We start from the raw sequence: 20,412 nt of genomic DNA, 5'->3' as shown, positions 1-20,412 counted from the left end.
TTTTAGTAGAGACGGGGTTTCACCATGTTGGCCAGGATGGTCTTCATCTCTTGACCTCGTGATCCACCCGCCTCAGCCTCCCAAAGTGCTGGGATTACAGATGTGAGCCACCGGGCCCGGCCTTCCTAGACTCCTAAAAGACTGTCTTCCACGTCCACTCGGGGGTCCCTGGCCGCCAGCCCTGAACACAGAAGCCTGCTGGGCTCTGATCATGCGGGGGACCGAGCTAGGAAGCCTCCTGTCACAGCTGCACTCCACTTTCAGCCATTAATACATTCGTGCAATTAATGCACCAGTCCAGCGGAAGGCAGACCCACATCAGACTATCAGTTCTTTCACCTGTTCCACAAAAGCTGAAAGCCTCCTGCCTGCCGGAAAATCAAGTCCTGAGTCTCGATGCTGCACGACGGAGTCAAACATGCAGGCCTGGGAATGCCGTCCGTCCCTGGAGAGTCCTGCTTGCAAGGCCGGCTCCCGGGTGCTGCCAAGAATGTGGGTTTCAGGAGAGTTCCCACGATTCCCTGGGTAATCTGGATGACTCAACGGGCCGACACTCTGCAGTGTGGTTCACCCTGGGCACCGGCTCTCCTCCTGGGAGGCTGCATTTGGGCACATGCCAAAAAGAGAATGCCTGGACGCCCAGTCCCCAGGAACATCCTGGGTGCTGAGTCGCTCATGTGCTTCCCCAACAGACAACGTTTCACACGGGTCGTCCCAGCCCCGCGCTGGAGGGATGAAGCGTGTCCTGTGTGACTGCGCCAGGAGAGGGCTTGGAAGCTCACTTCACCCCCTGATGGAGTCTCCTCTGCATCCCTGCACTGTGAGGAGTCACAGCCGTGAGTGTGGCTCTGTGGGGTGGCCTTGGGGTCCCCGACACAGACAGAGGGAAAAGTGGACAGGCAGACAGGGCCTTCTATCTACAGGGATGACAGTCTGGCAGCCAAGCCAATGTTCCTCACACGTCAGGCAAGTGCACATTTACTGCTAACGAGCACCTGGGTGGCCACACCATCACAGCACAGAACCAGGGCTGGGCCCCGAAGACCACTTGGAGTACGTGAAGCCTGAGCAGAGATGAGAGAGAGGGTTCAGGCACCAGGCAGCAGAGCCCCAGTGGCCCAAGGGAGCATGTCACATCCCAGAAAGGGAGGCCAGGGCACCTGGAGGGTAGCGAGGAAGCTGCAGCTGAGGTGGGAAGAGATTGTTCCGACGGGCCATGTGGGAGTCAGCATGAGACCCAGGCAGTGCTCCGAAATGCAGTTAATGAAATGGAAATGGAGCCACCACAGGTAAGAGATTCGCATCACGGAAAGGTGACGAAGAAACAATGGAATGCGCCCAAGGAGGATGCAGGGCTATCACTCCTGAGGCCGTCATCCGGGCAAAGTGACCACAGGCGATTCCCACAGAAGACAAATCAGCCCAACTGTCCACACTGCCTTCTGCTGACCTGCTGGCCGGCTCTGTCCACACTGCCTTCTGCTGACCTGCTGGCCGGCTCTGTCCACACTGCCTTCTGCTGACCTNCTCTGTCCACACTGCCTTCTGCTGACCTGCTGGCCGGCTCTGTCCACACTGCTTTGTGCTGACCTGCTGGCCGGCTCTGTCCACACTGCCTTCTGCTGACCTGCTAGCCAGCTCTGTCCACACTGCCTTCTGCTGACCTACTCTGTCCACACTGCCTTCTGCTGACCTGCTGGCTGGCTCTGTCCACACTGCTTTCTGCTGACCTGCTGGCCAGCTCTGTCCACACTGCCTTCTGCTGACCTGCTGGCCAGCTCTGTCCACACTGCCTTCTGCTGACCTGACTGGTGGGCTCATGCACCTGAACATAGGTAGGGCTTGCCATCTCTCCCTGTTAGCTCATTCATTTGACTGGTTCCCGCTGGCCCTGCAGGCAGCTGAACACGTTCTGAATTTCGATTGTGCCATCTATCACATGTGCTGTCCCTCCAAGCTTAGAGGTGCTGGTCAAGCAGATCCCCTGATGTCTTCACTACAGTCCCTGTAAAGAGGAGGGAAGGGAAGGGCCACGGACAGGGCTCTGCTGCAATCTCAGAAAGTGCCCTCAGAGCACAGCTGTGTAAATTCTACGGAGCCCTGTTTAACTCCCTGCTTTCCTACCTGCCAGATTCATTTTTCTGCTCTTCTTCTTTCCCATCTGTGAAATGGAGAGAGGAAGCGCTCCATCGCAAGCGCACAGGGGATGTTAAGTGAGCTACTGTGTCTAAAAGAACCATCATACAAAGCACAAACCCAATCTGCCCCCATGAAACAGTGGTTTAAGGCTGATGGCTCCCAACCCAGCCAGGCCACAGTAACCAGTGCCTCTGTAAACCACTTGAAACATGGCTGTCACCTGACTTCAGACACAGGCCAACCAGCAGAGCAGAGTGGCATGCCAGCATGAGGAGGCCATCCATGGTCACTTCTGGAAGCACACTGCAAGGAGCGGAGCTGCCACCAACACCGGCATGGAGACAGGGAGGGAGGGAAACAGCTGGGAAGCCACCGGGAAGATAAGCAACCGCGGTGGAAGCGGCCGGTTTGACAAGGCTCCACACTGCAGGATTTCAATTAAGTCACATTCTGGCAAAGGCAAAACGATGGCAACAGTAAAAAGCCCAGAGGGTGGGTGGAGGGGGACAAATAGGTGGGGCGCAGGCATGTTCCGGGCAGGGGAACGACACTGTGCAACACCTTCTTGGAGGATTCGTGTCACTGCACACCTTTCAAAGCCCATGGCACAAAAAGCCAACTCTGGTGTACACTATGGACTTTAGTTGATAATAATGCATCAATACTGGCTCCTCAACTGTAACCCAAATGCCACACTAAAGTCACTGAAGTGAGATGCAAATCACAGGGTAGCTGGGGCTGAAGGAGGATGCTGAGGAGCTCAGGGGACCTCTCTAACTTCCTGCTCAATTTTTCCGTAACGCTAAAACTGCTCTGAAAAAACAAACGCCAATAATGTTTTAAAAACTCAATTCATTCAAAGAAGGCAGGGAAAAAAAGAACAAATAAGATGAAACAAATAGAAAACAAATAGGAAAATGGTAACCTAAACCCCAACCATATAAATAATTAGGCTGGAGAGATGAGATGAGTATCTCCACAGTCTAAATACACACTAAAAGGATAAGAAAGCAAACTCCAACAATAAGCTATCTACAAGAGTACATTTTAAATAAAACATACATTTCATGGCTGGGCACGGTGGTGTGCACCTGCAATCCCAGCACTTTTAGAGGCGAAGGTGGGCAGATCACGTGAGCCCAGGAGTTTAAGACCAACCTGGGAAACACAGTGAAACCCCATTTCTACCAAAAATACAAAAATTAGCCAGGTGTGGTGGCAAGTGCCTGTAGTTCCAGCTATGCAGGAGGCTGAGGTGGGAGAATGGCTCGTGCCTGGAATGCAGCGGTTGCAGTGAGCTGAGATCACGCCACTGCACTCCCGCCTGGGCAACAGAGACCCTGTCTCAAAAACAAACAAACAAACAAACATCCCTTTTGTGCCTCTGTGTCACATTTTGGTAATTCTCACAATATTTCAAGCTTTTCCATTATCATTACAACTTGTTATGGGTATTGGTGATCAATCATCTTTGATGTTACTATCATAATTGTTTGGGGCACCGCAATCCACACCACGTAAGACAGCAAACTTGATCGACACATGTTCTGTGTGTGTTCCAGCTGTTCCCCATCTCTCTCCCTCTCCTCAGGCCTTCCTATTTTCTGAGAGACAACAATATTGATATTAGGCCAAGTAAAATCCCTACAATGGGTTATGTAAAGTATTGAAGTAAAGAAAGAGTCACACGTATCTCACTTTAAATCAAAAGCCAGAAAGATTACACTTGCTGAGGAAGGCATGCAAAAAGCTGAGAAAGCCAAAAGGTAGGCCTTTTTTTTTTTTTTTTTTTTTTTTTTTTTTTTTGACAAACAGACAGGTGGTGAATCCAATGGAAAAGTTGTTGAAGGAAATTAAAAGTGTTACTTCAGTGAACACACGAATGTTAAGAAGGCAAAACAGCCTTCTTGTTGATGTGGATGAGGTTTCAGTGGTCTGGAGGGGAGATGAAGATAGCTACACCTTTCTCCTAAGCCAAAGCCTAATCCAGAGTAAGACCCTGACTCTCCTTAGTTCTATGAAGGCTGAGAGAAGTGAGGAAGTTACAGAAGAAAAGGTGGAAGCTAACAGAGGTCGCTTCATAAAATTTAAGGAAATAAGCTGTCTCCACAGCATGAAAGTCCAAGGTAAAGCAGGAAGTGCTGATGGAGAGCGGTAACAAGTTCTCCAGCAAAGATCTAGCCAAGATAACTGATGAAGGCAGCCGCTGTAAACAACAGATTTTCCATGTAAATGAAACAGCCTTCTACCGGAAGAAGATGCCATCTACAACTTTCATAGCTAGAGAGGAGAGGGTCAGTGCCTCACTTCAAAGCTTCAAAGGATAGGCTGACTCTTGTTGGGAGCTAAAGCAGCTGATGACTTTAAGTTAAAACCAATGCTCATTTACCATTCTGAAACTCCTAGGACTCTTAAGAGCCTTAAGGGTACAGGACTCTCCCTGCACTCTATAAATGGAAAAACAAAGCCTGGATGACAGCATATTCATTTACAGCAGGGTTTACCAAATATTTTAAGCCCACTGTTGAGACCTACTGCTCAGAAAGAAAGATTTTGTTCAAAATATTCCTGCTCATGGACAGTGCACCTGGTCCCGCAAGAGCACTGATGGAGAAGTGCAGGAAGATGAAAGTTGTGTTGATGTCTGCTGATGCAATATTCATTGTGCAGACGATGGACCAAGGAGTAATTTCAACTTCCAAGTCATCATTTGAGAAATGTACTTGATAAGAACTACAGCTGTCATAGACAGTGCTTCCTCTGATGAATTGGGCAAAGTTTGTTGAAAACCTTGTGGAAAGAATCTGCTCTTCTAGATGCCATTAAGAATATTTGTGATTCATGGGAAGAGGTCTAAATACCAACATTAGCGGGAGTTAGAAACTGATTCTAACACTCGTGGATGACGTTGAGGGGTCCAATACTTCCGTAGAAGAAGTAACTGCAGATGTGGTAGAAAGAGAACAGAATTAGAAATAGTCTGAAAATGTGCTTCAATTACTGCAATCTCACAGTACAATTTGAATGGATGACAAGGTGCTTCTTATGAATGAGGGAAAACGTGGTTTTTTTGTTTTTTTTTTTCCCAAGAAGGACTGGACTCCAAGAAAGTGGTTTGAGATGGAAGCTATTCCTGATAAAGATGCTGTGAACATTGCTGAAATGACAACAAAGGTTTTAATCACTCCGTAAGCCTAGTTGATAAAAAATGGCAGGGCTTGAGAGGACTGACGTTGAGTTTTGAAAGAAGTCCTGCTGCAGATAAAATGCCATCAAATAGCACGGCATGCTACAGAGAGATCTTTCATCAAAAGGTGGTCCCACTGACGTGGGAAACTTCAAATTGTTGTCTTAATCTAACAAATTGCCACAGCTACCCCAACTTGGGCAACCACCACGCTGATCAGTCCACAGCCATCCAGATGAGACGAGGCCCTCCACTGGGAAAAAGATTACAACTTGCTGAAGGCTCAGATGATCATTCGCATTTTTTAGCAAAAAAGTATTTTTGAATTAAGGTATATACACTTTTTAGATACAATGCTACTGTGCATGTAATAAACTAAAATATAATTTTTATACGCATCAAGGAAGCAAAAAACTTGTGTGGCTGTTTTTATTATGATAGTTGCTTTACTGTGGTGGTTTCTAATCAAACACGCAGTGTCTCCAAGGTACACCTATAAAAACCACTTGTCCCGCAAAGAAAGAAGAGTCTCTTTATTTGCTGCTGAAATCGCTGTGTACAGAAAATCCTAAGGCCTCTACTTGGCTCCTAGCAGTAATAAATGACTCTACCAAGATCGCTGGAAACAAGTAGGACATTTTCCAAAAGTGGCCACATTTTCTCACAAGGTGACCGTGCCACCCCGGCATGAAGACATGGAGACCAATTTCTCCCTCTTTCAATCAGAACAGGCTTGTGACCGCTTCAAGCGAAAGAGTACAGGGGTATGACTTCTGCGTACAGTATGTGACTTCTGTGGCGCGGTCATGAAAAACGCAGCTTCCACCTTGTTTGCTAGCCGAGTATCACTGGAAGCCGTGAACTGTCCAGTAAGAGGTCTGACAATCCCAAGGCCACCATCCTACAAGGACAATCAGTGCACAGAGAGACCGGGACTGAGCAATCCAATCCAAAGTCCTGCTCTTAGAGTCATGGAGGCCCAGGGCACCAGGCTCTGAAATGAAAGGAAGTCTAGATGCTTCCAGCCCCCACTCGAGATTCCAAACATCACAGTGCACAAATAAGCCGTCCATGCCATGCCCTGATGGAGATCTTGACCCACAGAACCCGAGAGCACAAAAGCATGGCTGCTTCCAGTCAGCGGGTTGGGAGCCATTTGCTACGCGGCAGCAGTACCTGGAAAACTGTCAGTTTACAAAAATCAACTGTACTTGTATAAACCCATAGTAAAAAATCCAAAAATAAAAAATACCAACAAAGCTATGCCATTTAAATAGCATCAGAAAAAAAAATCAGAAATAAAAATCAACAAAATGCGAGCAAAACCCTATGCCAAAAACTGCAAAATATCTGTGAGGATAAATTAAAGACTATCTAAATAAGTTAAGAAATATATTATGCTGACGGATAAGACAACTCGATATTTGTTAATACTGTCAATGTGAGGAAAACTGACATACAAGTTCCACATATTCTCATTCAAAATCTCAATAGGCTTTTTGGGTAGGGAATGGCAAATAACAAACTTTATATACAAATGCAAAGGACCAAAAACACTTAAGATAATGTTTTGTTTTGTTTTTTTGAGACGGAGTTTCGCTCTTGTTACCCAGGCTGGAGTGCAACGGCGCGATCTCGGCTCACCGCAACCTCCGCCTCCTGGGTTCAGGCAATTCTCCTGCCTCAGCCTCCTGAGTAGCTGGGATTACAGGCATGCGCCACCATGCCCAGCTAATGTTTTTGTATTTTTAGTAGAGATGGGGTTTCACCATGTTGACCAGGATGGTCTCAATCTCTTGGCCTCGTGATCCACCCACCTCAGCCTCCCAAAGTGCTGGGATTACAGGCATGAGCCACTGCGCCTGGCCCAAGATAATGTTTAAAGAGAACAAAGAGGACTGACCTTACTCAACTCCATGAAAATCTGCAGTAACTAAGACAGTGTGAGCTGGATTAAGATCATTCGTACGTCACTGGACAGAACTCTGTGTCCAGAAACAGACGCACACTTACGGAATCTAATTTTCAGTAGAAGTGAAATAGGACAAAAGTGTTTTTAACAAATGAAGCTGTGCTCACTAGGGTATCTACAGAAGAAAAATGGAACCCTGACATCTTCCTTACACCATAAACAGAAATTAAGTCAAGCTAGGTCACAGACCTAAAACTAAAAACTAAAATGATAAATCATAACATAGGTGTATCCTGGCATTGCGGAGGTAGGCAGGACACAGAAAACCATTACCACAAAAGAAAACAATGATAAATTAGATTTTATCAAAGTTGAAACTGCTGGCTCATAGAAGACACTGTTAATGAAATGAACTGATAAGCCACAGGAGAAAACATTCTCAAAATATCTATGTTGACAAGGGACTGCTATCAGAATCAGAATAAATGAAGAGCATGGGGGGAATGCAGTGTTGGAGAAATCGCATTCTGACACGGAACAGCCAGAACCTAACAGACGTCTAAAAGAAGATGTGGATGTGAATGTTCACGAAAACGTTATTCCCAGCAGCCCAAGACCGGAAACAGCCTTGGCTACCACCAACAGGACGGATAAACTGTGACATATTCACGTGACGGAGTACTACTCAGTCATTAAGAGGAATCAACTCTTCATTCAGGCAACGACCTGGATTCTTACGGTTTTTCAATGCTATTGCGAATTGCATTTTTTAATTTTCATTTTTAAATTGCTTGCTGCTCAATGATTCATTCTTAATGAACCTTCTGTCACAGCCCAGTAACTAACACATTCTTAGCTGTTTAATAAACCTTTCTAAAATCTTGGTAGGAGTCCTCAATTTTATCAAATGGGGCTCCAAAAGCATGTATCTAAGATTCTTCCCCACAGGAGCACAGCTGAGCCGGCACCCGGGGCAGGTATGCATTCGGCACATCTAAACAGACTTGGTGCTCCAAATATCCATTCTCCCTCCCCAGGCCTCCGTCAGGCGCTCCACTGCGCTGTCCAGGTGAAGACTCTCTTCTGGATGTATGACAACAAATGCCAAATCACAGTTCAGTTGGAGGGCACTTTTTCTCTGCCACCTTCCTGGGCATCAGACTGGTCCTTCCTTTGTTATTCTCTTTCACATAATGACATCCCCGGGACCTAGTCCATTGCAAGTTCCAGCTGCCGGAGCCCATGGTGCAGGCTCCTGAGCCACCCTCAACCGCCTTTGGCTGATCCCTCTGTGAGCAGGCCCTGTAAGAAGCCACACATCTCCCCAGCTTGGTGTGCAGGCTATGGCTTCCCCCAACTACCCTGTCACCTCCCTGGTGTTAATGACAATGGCCAACTCACACCAGCCCTACCTGAAGGACAACACCTGCCCCCAGACAGTCCGCTCCAGCCCCAAGTCACGGGCATGCTCATTTCCTGACCTTTCTCTAAATGAGCCACAATGCCACTGCCTTTCTGGCCTTTTCTCTGACAAGTTCCAAGATAATTTAGTCACTTTCTCCAATATTCCTATCACTTCCATGCCCTCAACCAGTTCCTAGAATTCAATAATCCTTCCCCAAGGAAAGGAAATGTAAATGACTAATTACAAAAGGCAATGGTTCTTTTCTACTCAAAGAAACTGTCCTGTTAAGTAATGAAGGTAAGAGTGATGGTATGACTTCAGGGTAGGCAAATACGGAGGCTGTAATTCAAGAAGTAACAGCAAACCGACAACCTTGGCACAAAGGCTGTTAGTGAAAGGAAAAGACTGGCAAAAGCGCAAGAATAATCCCCTAAAAGCATGATAGGGCCTCATCCAGCCTGGAACTTTTTTTTTTTTTTTTGAGATGGAGCCTAGTTCTGTTGCCCCGGCTGGAGGGTAGTGGCACGATCTCGGCTCACTGCAACCTCTGCCTCCCAGGTTCAAGCAATTCTCCTGCCTCAGCCTCCCCAGAAGCTGGGATCGCAAGCGTGCACCATGCCGGGCTAATTTTTGTATTTTTAATAGAGACAGGGTTTTCGCATGTTGGCCAGGTTGGTCTCAAACTCCTGACCTCATGTGATCTGCCCGCCTCAGCTCCCAAAGTGCTGGGATTACAGGCGTGAGCCACCGTGCCCAGCCCAACCTGGAACTTCTCACTGGGTGCCAACCTTAAACCCCAGGGAGAGGGAGGGGCTGAAACACAGCACTAGGTCAGCAGCTTCCACTGCCCAGAAAGCACACACTCAAACCACTTATCTTCAGGCCCTGATGCCACCACGCTGTGTTAAGGCAATCCCTCTTAAGGAAGTGTTCATCACCTGGTATTGGCTCAAGCGTATTTCTGTGATCTACACAAAAAGCCATCTCCAAAACCATAGCTACTAACACCAAATAGCATTAAAAAGACACAGCCACGAAACCACTGAAAGAATTAACAGCCCACCCAATTATTTTTTTAATTAAGTATCTGGCTAGAACGCGACCAGTGTACTTGGTAGGAAAAAAAAAATAGAACACCACGTCTTCCCATTCTGGCACCAATTGCTCTGCCAGCTGGGGGGGAGCCACAAAGGGCTCTGCCTGCACCCTCACATCCAGGTCACACCAGAAAACCAGAGCCCCGGGAACCCCCACACACAGTCAGCCTGTGCACACCCAACACACATCACCCAGAGAACAAGACACACACAGTAAAACTCAGGAGAAAGGGCAGAAAGCCTAACCATGAAAGAAAGTGAAAAATAAAGACAAGAATGAAAGAAATTATTTCTCCAAATTAAACTTATCTGAACGTTTTAAAGCACTTAAAGTCAAAGCTACCACACAACTGAGGAAGAAAACAGAAAATCTCTCCCCGACACTGAGGATTAGTCCCCATGAAGCTTCAATGGGAGGCTCAAGGTCATCTCTCCCACATTTAGAGGTAGCTCACTTTGGGGGCAACCCACGTCCTGCCCTGCCCCACATTTGTTTGCCTGCAAGCCAGCGTGGGCACCCTCCTGCAAGCCAGCCCGGGTGCCCTCCTGCAAGCCAGCCCAGGCACCCTCCTGCAAGCCAGCACGGGCACCCTCCTGCAAGCCATCCTGGGCACCCTCCTGCAAGCCATCCTGGGCACCCTCCTGCAAGCCAGCGTGGGCACCCTCCTGTAAGCCAGCATGGGCACCCTCCTGCAAGCCAGCCCGGGCACCCTCCTGCAAGCCAGCCCGGGCACCCTCCTGCAAGCCAGCCCAGGCACCCTCCTGCAAGCCAGTCCGGGCACCCTCCTGCAAGCTAGCCTGGGCACCCTCCTGCAAGCCAGCTTGGGCATCCTCCTGCAAGCCAGTCCGGGCACCATCCTGCAAGCCAGCCCGGGCACCCTCCTGCACTGTGGAAACCTCTGACCAGATGGTCTGCCGCGCCAAACCCAAGACACCCACTGCACTACCAAACACGGGATTTTTCTCACAACCTCTTTCACTCTCAAGAGAAACCGTCCAGCTGGAGTCATTCACAGGGTCATGCAGGTGGAACATGTTGAGTCCAGATCTGATGACTACAGGTGCAGCATTCCTTCCACATCATGCTTCTTACTGCAGTGCCACAAAGATTCTTCCCAGGAGGAACCGTCCATGCAGCGGCATCTGCCAACCACCGAAAAGCACGAAGACATTTCCAAGCAGTCCTAAGGAGGCAGTGGGGCACCCCGCGACTGCCACTGCTGCACACTGGGCACTCTTTCTGCGTGGCCAAAAGGTCAACAGCCAACCTCAGTGCTCTTGCACCTGCCGCCAATGCCTGTCCCACCACCTCCTAGTTTGAGCTCCTGTTTGGGTCCTAGGTGACTCCTCTTTTTAATCCAAATTCAGCCCACATCCCTCTGCCAGCTTAGACATCCTTCGGGGCAGTGTCAGTAACCCTGATTCATTGCTCACATGCCCAGCAGACCAGCAGTGGCTTTCTAGGCATTACTTAGTGGACAGAGCATCCCCCTACGATCAGCACATCTGGAAATGTAGCTGCTTTGCCTTTTCCCTCAACACCAAATGCCCCTAAGTAAAAATACTGTCTCCGAAACACCTAGCAGGAAGGGCATTACTCTATCAGAGATGAGTGACCAGGCCCAAGTATCTGGGGACAGCCACAGGGACAGACTTTCTAGAGCTGCCAAACGTCAACCCAGCCTCCCACCCTCAGCCCACACTCCGACTCCCTCAGCACTCTGAATGGCCCGACACCACGGAGTCTCAGCTTAGTCTAGAATGCTCTTCTAAATCTGCTAATCCCCTAGCCAGATCTTAGTCTATCTGGCTCCCTGGGAACTGCTGGTACTGCTGTTCTTACAGATGTTCTGTGCACACTGGAAAAGAATGAATATTCCCTGTGTGCTGGATATGGGGTTCTAGATATGTCATTTACCCAAAATGTGCAGTCCATGTCCTCCCAGATCTTCCTAACTCTTATCTGCTTGATCTACTGCATGAGTCCGTTTTCATACTGCTACACAGAACTGCCCGAGACTGGGCAATTTATAAAGAAAAGAGGTTTAATTGACTCACAGTTCGGCATGGCTGGGGAGGCCTCAGGAAACTTACAATCGTGGCAGAAGACAAAGAGGAAGCATGGCACCGTCTTCACAGGGCGGCAGGAAGAGAAGTACTGAGCAAAGTGGGGGAAGAGCCCCCATGAAACCATCAGATCTCATGAGAACTCCCTCACTAGCACAAGAACAGTGATCCAACCACCCCACCTGGTCTCTCCCTTGACACCAGGGGATGATGGGGATTACAATCCAAGATGAGATCTGGGTGGGGACACGAATCTCCTGTAACCATTTCACCTACCAATCACTGAGAAGAGGAAAGCTGGTGCTAGACTGCGTGGGTCTAAAATCCAGTGCTGCAACCACCAGCCGTAAAGTGGGAAGTGCCTTATGGGTTGTTTTGAGGGAAAATGAACTAATACTACAGCAAAAGCACTCAGAACAGTGCCTTATTCACACCCACTACACCTCTCCGATCACACTCACGTACGTGTACACAAACATGTGGTCACCACCATGCATTCAAGACACTCTTCCCAGGTAAACTTATCCACTGGCAGTGATATTCTTTGTCTCTAGTAATGCCTTAAAAATCTTTCTCATCTAATAGCTCCATGACTACTACACAGCTACACATGGGCTACATCGCTATATAGCTATTTGCTTAACATTCTTCTGTTGCATTTCCTTTCTACCTGTCTCCTTGTGTTTACATGTCTTATAGGAAGCATACAGCTGGAGTCTGGTTTTAAATCTGATCTAATTAAAGAGTCATTTTTCTTCAGAGCATGGGACACATTATTCTGCTTTGTTCTGGCCCTTCTTCTTTCCTATGAGACTTTCTCTTCTCTAGGTAATTTGTTTCAATTCATCTTTCTGGAGGTTTATTAGATATTAGTAACAACATCTCATCAATGCCGAAAAATTTCCAGCTGTATCTTTACAAATATTGGCTTTCCTCCAATACATTTTCTTTTTCTAGTGCTATTTTTTAAATTCTGTCTTTCATGTCTTAATGTGTCATATTTTCAGTATCTCTCTGTGTGGCCTAGTCGGTAATTTTCTCAGCACTACGTTCAGTTCTAACTAACTCTCTCTTCTCTTTTGTCTAATGAGTTCTAAATTTCAGTGACTCTAATTTTGATTGCTAGAAGTTCTGTTTGGTTCCTGTGAGTTCTTTCTTCAGAGACTTTTAAACTGCTTCTTTCTCCTTAATATTTTTAAGTTACACATTGTATTGTTCCTTTCAAATCGTTGTTCTAGTGTCTCACGTCTCAGTACAAATCCTCCTGATGAGAGTAATCACTAACATTTATTCCCGGCGCACTCTCTCCGCTTGGTTTGTACTTCTTCTGCTGCGAGGTCATCTGCAGAAGCCTCTTCCCATGGGAACGCCACAGGCCTGTGGCAGGAGATCATCCCTCCTAGGTGGAAGTTCTTAGAGAGTAGGCAGCCAACTGCTGGGGGTCCCTAGACCTTTCAAGGGGTCTGTTACGTTGAAACTGCTGTCATAGTAACACAAAGGCAGGGTTCACCTTCCTCATGGGGCTGACATTCGTGCTGGCCGTACACAGGCAGTGGTGGGTAAAACTGCAGGCACATGGCAGCAGGCAGAGTGGGGGGGCACACTGGCAGCAGGCAGGGTGGTGGGCACACTGGCAGCAGGCAGGGCAGGGTGGGCACACTGGCAGCAGGCAGAGCGGGGGGGCACACTGGCAGCAGGCAGGGTGGTGGGCACACTGGCAGCAGGCAGGGCGGTGCCCCCACCACATTCGCAGTCACCGTGTTCCTGATAGCACACGCTCGTGGTGTGAAAACGGAAGGCTGTTTCTCTAAAGATGCCCTAGACGCAGCGGGAAAGGTCACTGACCCTACTATTAATACTGTGCTCAGTCTCAGCCCTGAACAACAGGCAGGGAGAACAGGGAAAGCCTCTGAGGGGCAAACCCAGAGACAGAGGCTTCATCAAGGAAAGCACCTGGTGCGCTGGCTTCAGCTTTGAGCTCAACTGAACACTGTCATCATGAAACATGTTTACGTGCAAGAACAGACAAACCCGTTATTCAAGGCTGGGCCTCTGGAAGATACTTTCTCAAAAATGAAGTTAGCCTGTCACTTCAAAGGAAACCAGGAACGGTGTTTATTTCCAATGATAATATTTGAGCTTTTAAATTAAAATCTGAATTTTGGAAGACTTTTATCTGCCACCCTGGGCCTGACAGCTACTTCTTATGAGACAGTGGTAATACTAACAAATTTGATTGTGCAATGAAATGTGTCAACATTTGGAGATCTGCACACCTCAGTCAGCTAATATTTTCCAAATCGCCAATGAATGACGCTAGAGTCAAAAATATATGGCTAGAAGATCCTATCAATGTGTAAGACAAGCCATCAATTTTAATGTCACTGAGTGCAAAATATTCACTGATGAGGTTTCAGATTTCATATCACAACTAACCTTTAAGAAACTACCATGTGTTGAATAATAGTACAGTATGAACGAAAAAAGAATCCAAAATTACCTGAAAAGGCTATTACAACACTTCCTGGCTGGACGCAGTGGCTCACACCTGTAATCCCAGCACTTTAGGAGGCTAAGGCGGGCAGATCACTTGAGGTCAGGAGTTCAAGACCAGCCCAGCCAACATGGTGAAACCCTGTCTCTACCAAAAATACAAAAATTAGCCAGGCATGGTGGCAGGTGCCTGTAATTCCAGCTACTCCGGAGGCTGAGGTGGGAGAATCGCTTGAACCTGGGAGGCAGAGGTTGCAGTGAGCGAGATCCCGCCATCGCACTCCAGTCTGGAAAACAAAGCGAGACTTTATCTCTCAAAAAAAAAAAAAAGAACAAAGAAGCACTCCCTTTTCCAGCTATATATCTATGTGATGCTGGATTTTCTTCACATTCTTCAGCCAAAACAAAAAAATACTACAACAAATTGAATGTAGAAGTAGATATGAGAATTCTTCTTCTATTAAGTGAGACATTAAGGAGATTTTCAAGAATGTGAAACAATGTCTTTCTTCTCGCTAAATGTTTTTGTTTTGAAAAATAGTACTTTACCATAAAAATGTTACTTATAATATGTAATGGGTTTTCCATTGTCGTTTTTAAATAAATTACTAAATATTTTTAATTTTCTCTATTTGAATTTCTAACATGGCAGCTATCAAGAGAATTAACGCACACAAACAAAAGCTCTTCAAGTTCTTCCATAATGTCCGGAGTGCGGACTCCGAAGGCACACAGGCCTGGGCATGTCCACGCAGAGCCCGTGTCTCTGCTGTGGGCAGCACCTGATCTCCCTGCACAGGACCGGCTTCTGTGATCACACCTCGCCAGGGCAGGACGGCCTGCACTCCTAGCCATGAGCTGGTGGGACAGTTCCCTCCAATTCACTAGCGTCGGCCAGTGGAGTCAGCGTTCTTCACTCCTGGGGGACCTCTCTTTGCTGTTAAGGAGTCCCGCGATGCACATTAGGCAGTCGTGGTCATTAGACAGCCGTGGTTATATGCTGCTGATACGGTTTGGATCTCTGTCCCCACCCAAATCTCAGGTTCAGCTGTAATCCCCAGTGCTGGAGGCGGGGCCTGGCTGGATGTGGCCGGATCATGCGGGCGGTTTCTAATGGGTTAGCCCCATTCCCACTAGTGTTGCGCCATGAGTTCTCCTGAGACCTGGTTGTTTAAAAGTGTGTGGCACCTCTCTCTGCCCCTCGCCCTCCTGCTCTGGCCATGTAAGACACGCCAGCTTCCCCTTCACCTTCTGCCATGATTAAAAGTTTCTGGGCCGGGCACGGTGGCTCACGCCAGTAATCCCAACACTTTGGGAGGCCAAGGTGGGTGGATCACAAGGTCAGTAGTTTGAGACCATCCTGGCTAACACAGTGAAACCCCGTCTCTACTAAAAATACAAAAAAATTAGCCGAGCGTGGTGGCGCATGCCTGTAATCCCAGCTACTCAGGAGGCTGAGGCCGGAGAATCACTTGAACCCGGGAGGCAGAGGTTGCAGTGAGCCAAGATCGCGCCACTGCACTCTAGTCGGGGCAACACAGCAAGACTTTGTCTCAAAAAAGAAAGTTTCCAGAAGCCTCCTCCACTATCATTCCTGTACAGCCTGTGGAACAGTGAGCCAATCAAACCTCTTTCTCTAAAAATTACCCAGTCTCAGTACTTCTTTAAGCAGCGTGAGAACAGACCAGTTCAATCCCCTAATGTTTCCAGGCATTTGTCAGTGGAAGAGTGGCTTGTTCTTTTTCCTAGTGTGCCGTCTTACTGAGGCTGAGAGCCTCCTCTCCCAGCACGCTGTCCTCGCCTCCATCAGCTGTCCTCTCCCCCTGCTCCATCCCACCAGGCTCTGAGCTTCTTGGGGACAGCAGGGTCATGCTGACTCACACACCCAAAGTCTTCCACCTCCCTGAGCACCTGTCCAGGGCAGGTGCTTCACACATTCTGGCAAAAACAACCAAGTTAATTACTGAAAACAAGGAGAATACAGAATCTCAAATTGAGGCTCCAAGGTGAACCAAAAACATAGTTACGACTATCCAGGACATCCAAGGGTTAAAAAAATAGACAGATGTGGCTTCTGCCCTCTGGAACTTCTCCTGCAAATGGAACTCGCTTCTGTATTTCAGCTAGGAAAGAACACAGAGCAGCCAACTTGGGTTCTAGAACATGCAGGTCGCCCGGGCAATGGGCTTCATCTCTCTTGGTCTCAGCCTTGCGTGCAGGGTATAACCAAACCCCAGCCCGTTCTGCGAATGCCCATGCCAAGAACCACAGTCACGCTGGGGACAGTGTTAGTTCCTCATACTCATTCCCAGGGTGACGACCTATCAAGAGGCCCTTTAAGATCCTCCTCCTGGTGAGGAAGAGCCCCGGGCATATAGTTCTGGTTCAGCAGCTCCACTAAAGTCTGCAGCCATGGCGAGGACGGTCACAGAGCCGATTTGAATGAGCATGGCCTTGACAGGACACTGGGAACAGTGGGCGGAGGCCACGCTGAGAGCCTGCACTTCCGAAAACCAAGAAAGAGCTTTCCCAGGGGTTTCAATCAGGGCAGTGATATGGTGAAAAGGGTGCCTGAGGAAGATGGTTCTAGCAGGTCCAACAAGAATGAAATGCAGACGGTAAGACCAAGAGTTGGGAGGGGAGCTGCGAGGCAGAGGCGGCCAGGTCCCCGGGGGCTGACACACCGGCCCGCATGTCGCCTTGGTTTTAAGTGAGTGCACGTCCTCATACTTCTCTAAACTTAAAACAGCGGCAGTGCTTATAAACACTAAACGGTCCCCGAGAGGAGCTCTGCTGGGCAGCCCTGCCTACAGCGATCACAGCCGAGCTGCGAGGCCCCCGGACGGTGGGAACGGATATCACTCAACTCCTGCTCCTCGGAGGGTCACGCGGAATCCGCTGTGCCATGTGAGAGACAGATAAATGGCTGCCAGGGGCCCACGATGCACCGTAAACACCTACGCTGGGAAAGCAGGATCCCCTCCACCTGCCAGGCCTGCCGATAAACCATTTCAGCAGACCACAAATCTCAGGTGAAAAATGAAAAGCCAGCATCGATTCCATTGTACAGCAGATTCTATTTACAAATAGAGGCCAGATAATCTTGTATTTAAATGGCACAGTTCCATCACTCACAATCAGAAGAGTGACATTTGAAATTTATAAAGTTTTACATTATGATTCAATCCTTTTTCTAAGGGGGGCAAAAAGCCAAAAGGTCTAGGAGAAAGATAAAATGTATGAAAATATTAGCAAAGCAGAGGAAATGATAAATTGGTGCTTGCGCCAAAACATGTCTCCAGCGGGTACATTTTTCTTTACAAAGAACAAAGTCAGTCACAAAGAGTCAGGATCAGCCAACAGATACCAGGTCTCCAGTCTCCAACCACACAGCAGGCTTCTACTTTCAAAATCTAACAGCAAACCACACATCTTTCCTCAACAGAACCTTTTAGCTAAAATATTCAAAATTAAACTTGGAGTCTAAACCTGAGACCTCACGTTATAAAAGCCGTATTAGATGATTTCAAATCATGCAGATCAGCTGAGACCTCTTCACTTAGCACTATCAGGAACTACCTTTACCACAGTGGCTCAGGAAGAGCCACGCCCTGCAGGAAATGCAGGTGACAAGTGACATCCAACCACGTCTCTGTGTCTTTCAGGTGAGGCCCTCCTTTTAGCTGGGACAACAGGGATGCTGGCAGAGCACGGAGACCCTCTCAGGAGGCCCCAGCTCTTGGCAGAGGGCCACCTACTTGCAAAGACCCACGATAGCCTTGGCATTTGGTCCCTCGGAAAACGATTATCAACCCAAACTGGGCTCTGGCTTTGACCGTCCTCTGTCTGACAAGTCTTGCTTTGTCAGCAAATTCACTGTCCCCTGAAATCTACTTTTTACCACCTTTGGGCTCAAGTGTCTGTCCCCTCATGCCGTATTACCCGTCTACCCTCCCTCCCAGTGAGCTTCTGGAGCAGGCCCCACCCTTACTCGCCACTATTCCCGGGTGTGGAGCATAGCACCTCCCAGGAAGCAAGTGTCTAGAAAGATGTGCCAGTCTCAAATAACCTAAGATGCCCCCCACCCACTCGGGGGCCCGTCCATCCCCCTCAGCTGTTCCTCTGTAGTATCAGCTGGTTCCAGTCCTCATTCCTGATCGCCTACCAACAAGGCCCTTCCCAGGCACTGTGTGGATTCTGCCCCGACACCATTCCATAGGAGCAGCCCTGTCATTGGGAGACCTGTGGCTCTTCTACAGAAATCTCAGCCACTAACCCTAGCTGACACAGAGACCCACAGAGTCCCCGTGGTGCAGGGGACCCCACCAGCTCATGTTGCTCTCTGGGGACAGGCACGGCTGCAGCGTCCCACGCACCTGGAGCCCCGGCCACAGGACGAGAGGTCACGGCTGCAGCGTCCAACGCACCTGGAGCCCCGGCCACAGGACGAGAGCCTGGTGTTAAAGACCAGGAGTTGCGGCCCCCCAATCTGAGGCCCTTTAAGGGGGGGATCCCGCTAAGCACAGCTGGCCACACACATGCAGCTACCATGAGCTGTCCCATTTGGTGGTGGTGGTGGCAATGGTCTGCAGACAGCTGGGTAGAGGGGATGAGACTCTGCACCTCGCCGTCCTGCGGCGCGCTCAGCAGGACATGATGACCATTCCCAGAACAAGGGCACACACACTGTTTCTCACACTTCGTCAACCCTGAGAGGTCTGTGCTGGTCCAGATGTAACAAAGTGAGGCTTCAGAAGAGACTGCCCAGCCACGCTGAGACTCAGAAGCAGCCCAGGCACCAGGCTCTCTTCACCGTGGGAGCTGTGGGCGTGGGCTGGGTCCCCATGGGCACCTCGGGCGCTCACCTGAATGCCGTCCAGTAGCTTGCTCATGCACCAGTAGGTGTCGGCTTCAATGTTGCGCAGCACCTCTGCGGGCACGCCGGAGACGTCCACTGCATCCACCTCCTCTGCCTCTGGGCGGCGCCGAGCATGCAAAAGACAAGGAGAATTAGCCACATGGGACCGCGACCCACGAGGAGGCCCACGGAGCCAGAGCTGCGCCCACTTCCAGCTCCCTACACCCGCTCTCATCAGTCTAGCTAAATGACTCATGCAGTCTTCCACCTCATCACTTAACGCTTCTCAATCTTAATGCCTAATTAGTTGCAGATAATTAATATTCTGAATCCTCTCCAATTAATTAACATAATTAATGTATTATAAATTATTGCTTCTCAGGCATTTCACATCCTAATAAGAGAGAAAACAGAATATATTACTTAATCCTCACAGAGATCCGAAAGGTTTTTCATAAGATTTTGAAAACTCTGCTTCGGATATATTTACAAATTCAATTGGCAATAATTCCTCTAAAAACCTTTTTCCAAAGTTAAAGAGTTTCCAAAACTACCCAGGGTAAATACTTCCATGCTATGATCAAAAACCCCAGAAAGCCGTAACACAGATGTGCTTCCAAGAAAGAACAGACAATGGTGCTCTAAATAATTTCCTTTTTAAAGTATTAAAAAAAGAGAGAGAGAGAAAACAGTCTAAAAGTTTTTAAAATGCAAAACAGATGCCTAATTGAAATGGCTCATCAGATACTTGAACAAACTAATTTTAGATCCTTACAAAACTGCTGTCATCCAGCAAAATAGTCAGAAATGTTTTAAAAATTATCTACCCCATAAATTTTTTTTCACTTTAGTTTGATTTGCATGGCATCTTCACAAGGAAAATGTTCCTTAAGAAAAGAAACATTTCAGCCCAGAATATATTTAGAAAGGTTTAAGTAGATAGAAGTCACAACAACGACGAGGAAGAGAGCGCTGCGGGTGCTGACCGCAGGCTGCCCAGGGCCAGGCCGTCCCCTGCACACTGTGAGCCTGCGCGCTCCTTCCAGCTCTGTCACCACTCTGCCGTCACCACCCTTGAGCCCCTGACAACAGTGAGGTAAAGGAGGGCAGGGCCGTGGCTATCTCGAGCAGCCTGGTACACGTGGGGAGAAGGGTACAGAGGCAGCCCCACCTACTGGTCCCTGAACCCAGGTCCCTGCCTGCTCCCTGAGGACTCAGACGCCCACCTCAAGTTCCTGCTGCTGCGCAGTCCTC

The 20,412-nt window shown here is 48.4% G+C and overlaps 1 protein-coding gene across 2 annotated transcripts in view; it reads right to left on the bottom strand.

The window, feature by feature from the left end:
* LOC108286797 (TBC1 domain family member 22A) overlaps positions 1–20,412 on the bottom strand; it is a 284,858-nt gene that overhangs the window by 168,798 nt on the left and 95,648 nt on the right. For both annotated transcript variants that reach the window (XM_017504853.2, XM_037730079.1), the window contains one exon: positions 19,166–19,275. In XM_017504853.2, the coding sequence (XP_017360342.1) occupies positions 19,166–19,275 (110 nt within the window). The remainder of the gene's footprint in view (positions 1–19,165; positions 19,276–20,412) is intronic.

This window comes from Cebus imitator, unplaced genomic scaffold (genome assembly GCF_001604975.1).
Source record: "Cebus imitator isolate Cc_AM_T3 unplaced genomic scaffold, Cebus_imitator-1.0 Scaffold329, whole genome shotgun sequence".
In the NCBI taxonomy this organism is placed as follows: domain Eukaryota; kingdom Metazoa; phylum Chordata; class Mammalia; order Primates; family Cebidae; genus Cebus; species Cebus imitator.
The sequence above is the reverse complement of the archived record's forward strand: the minus strand, read 5'-3'. Positions and strand labels throughout refer to the sequence as shown.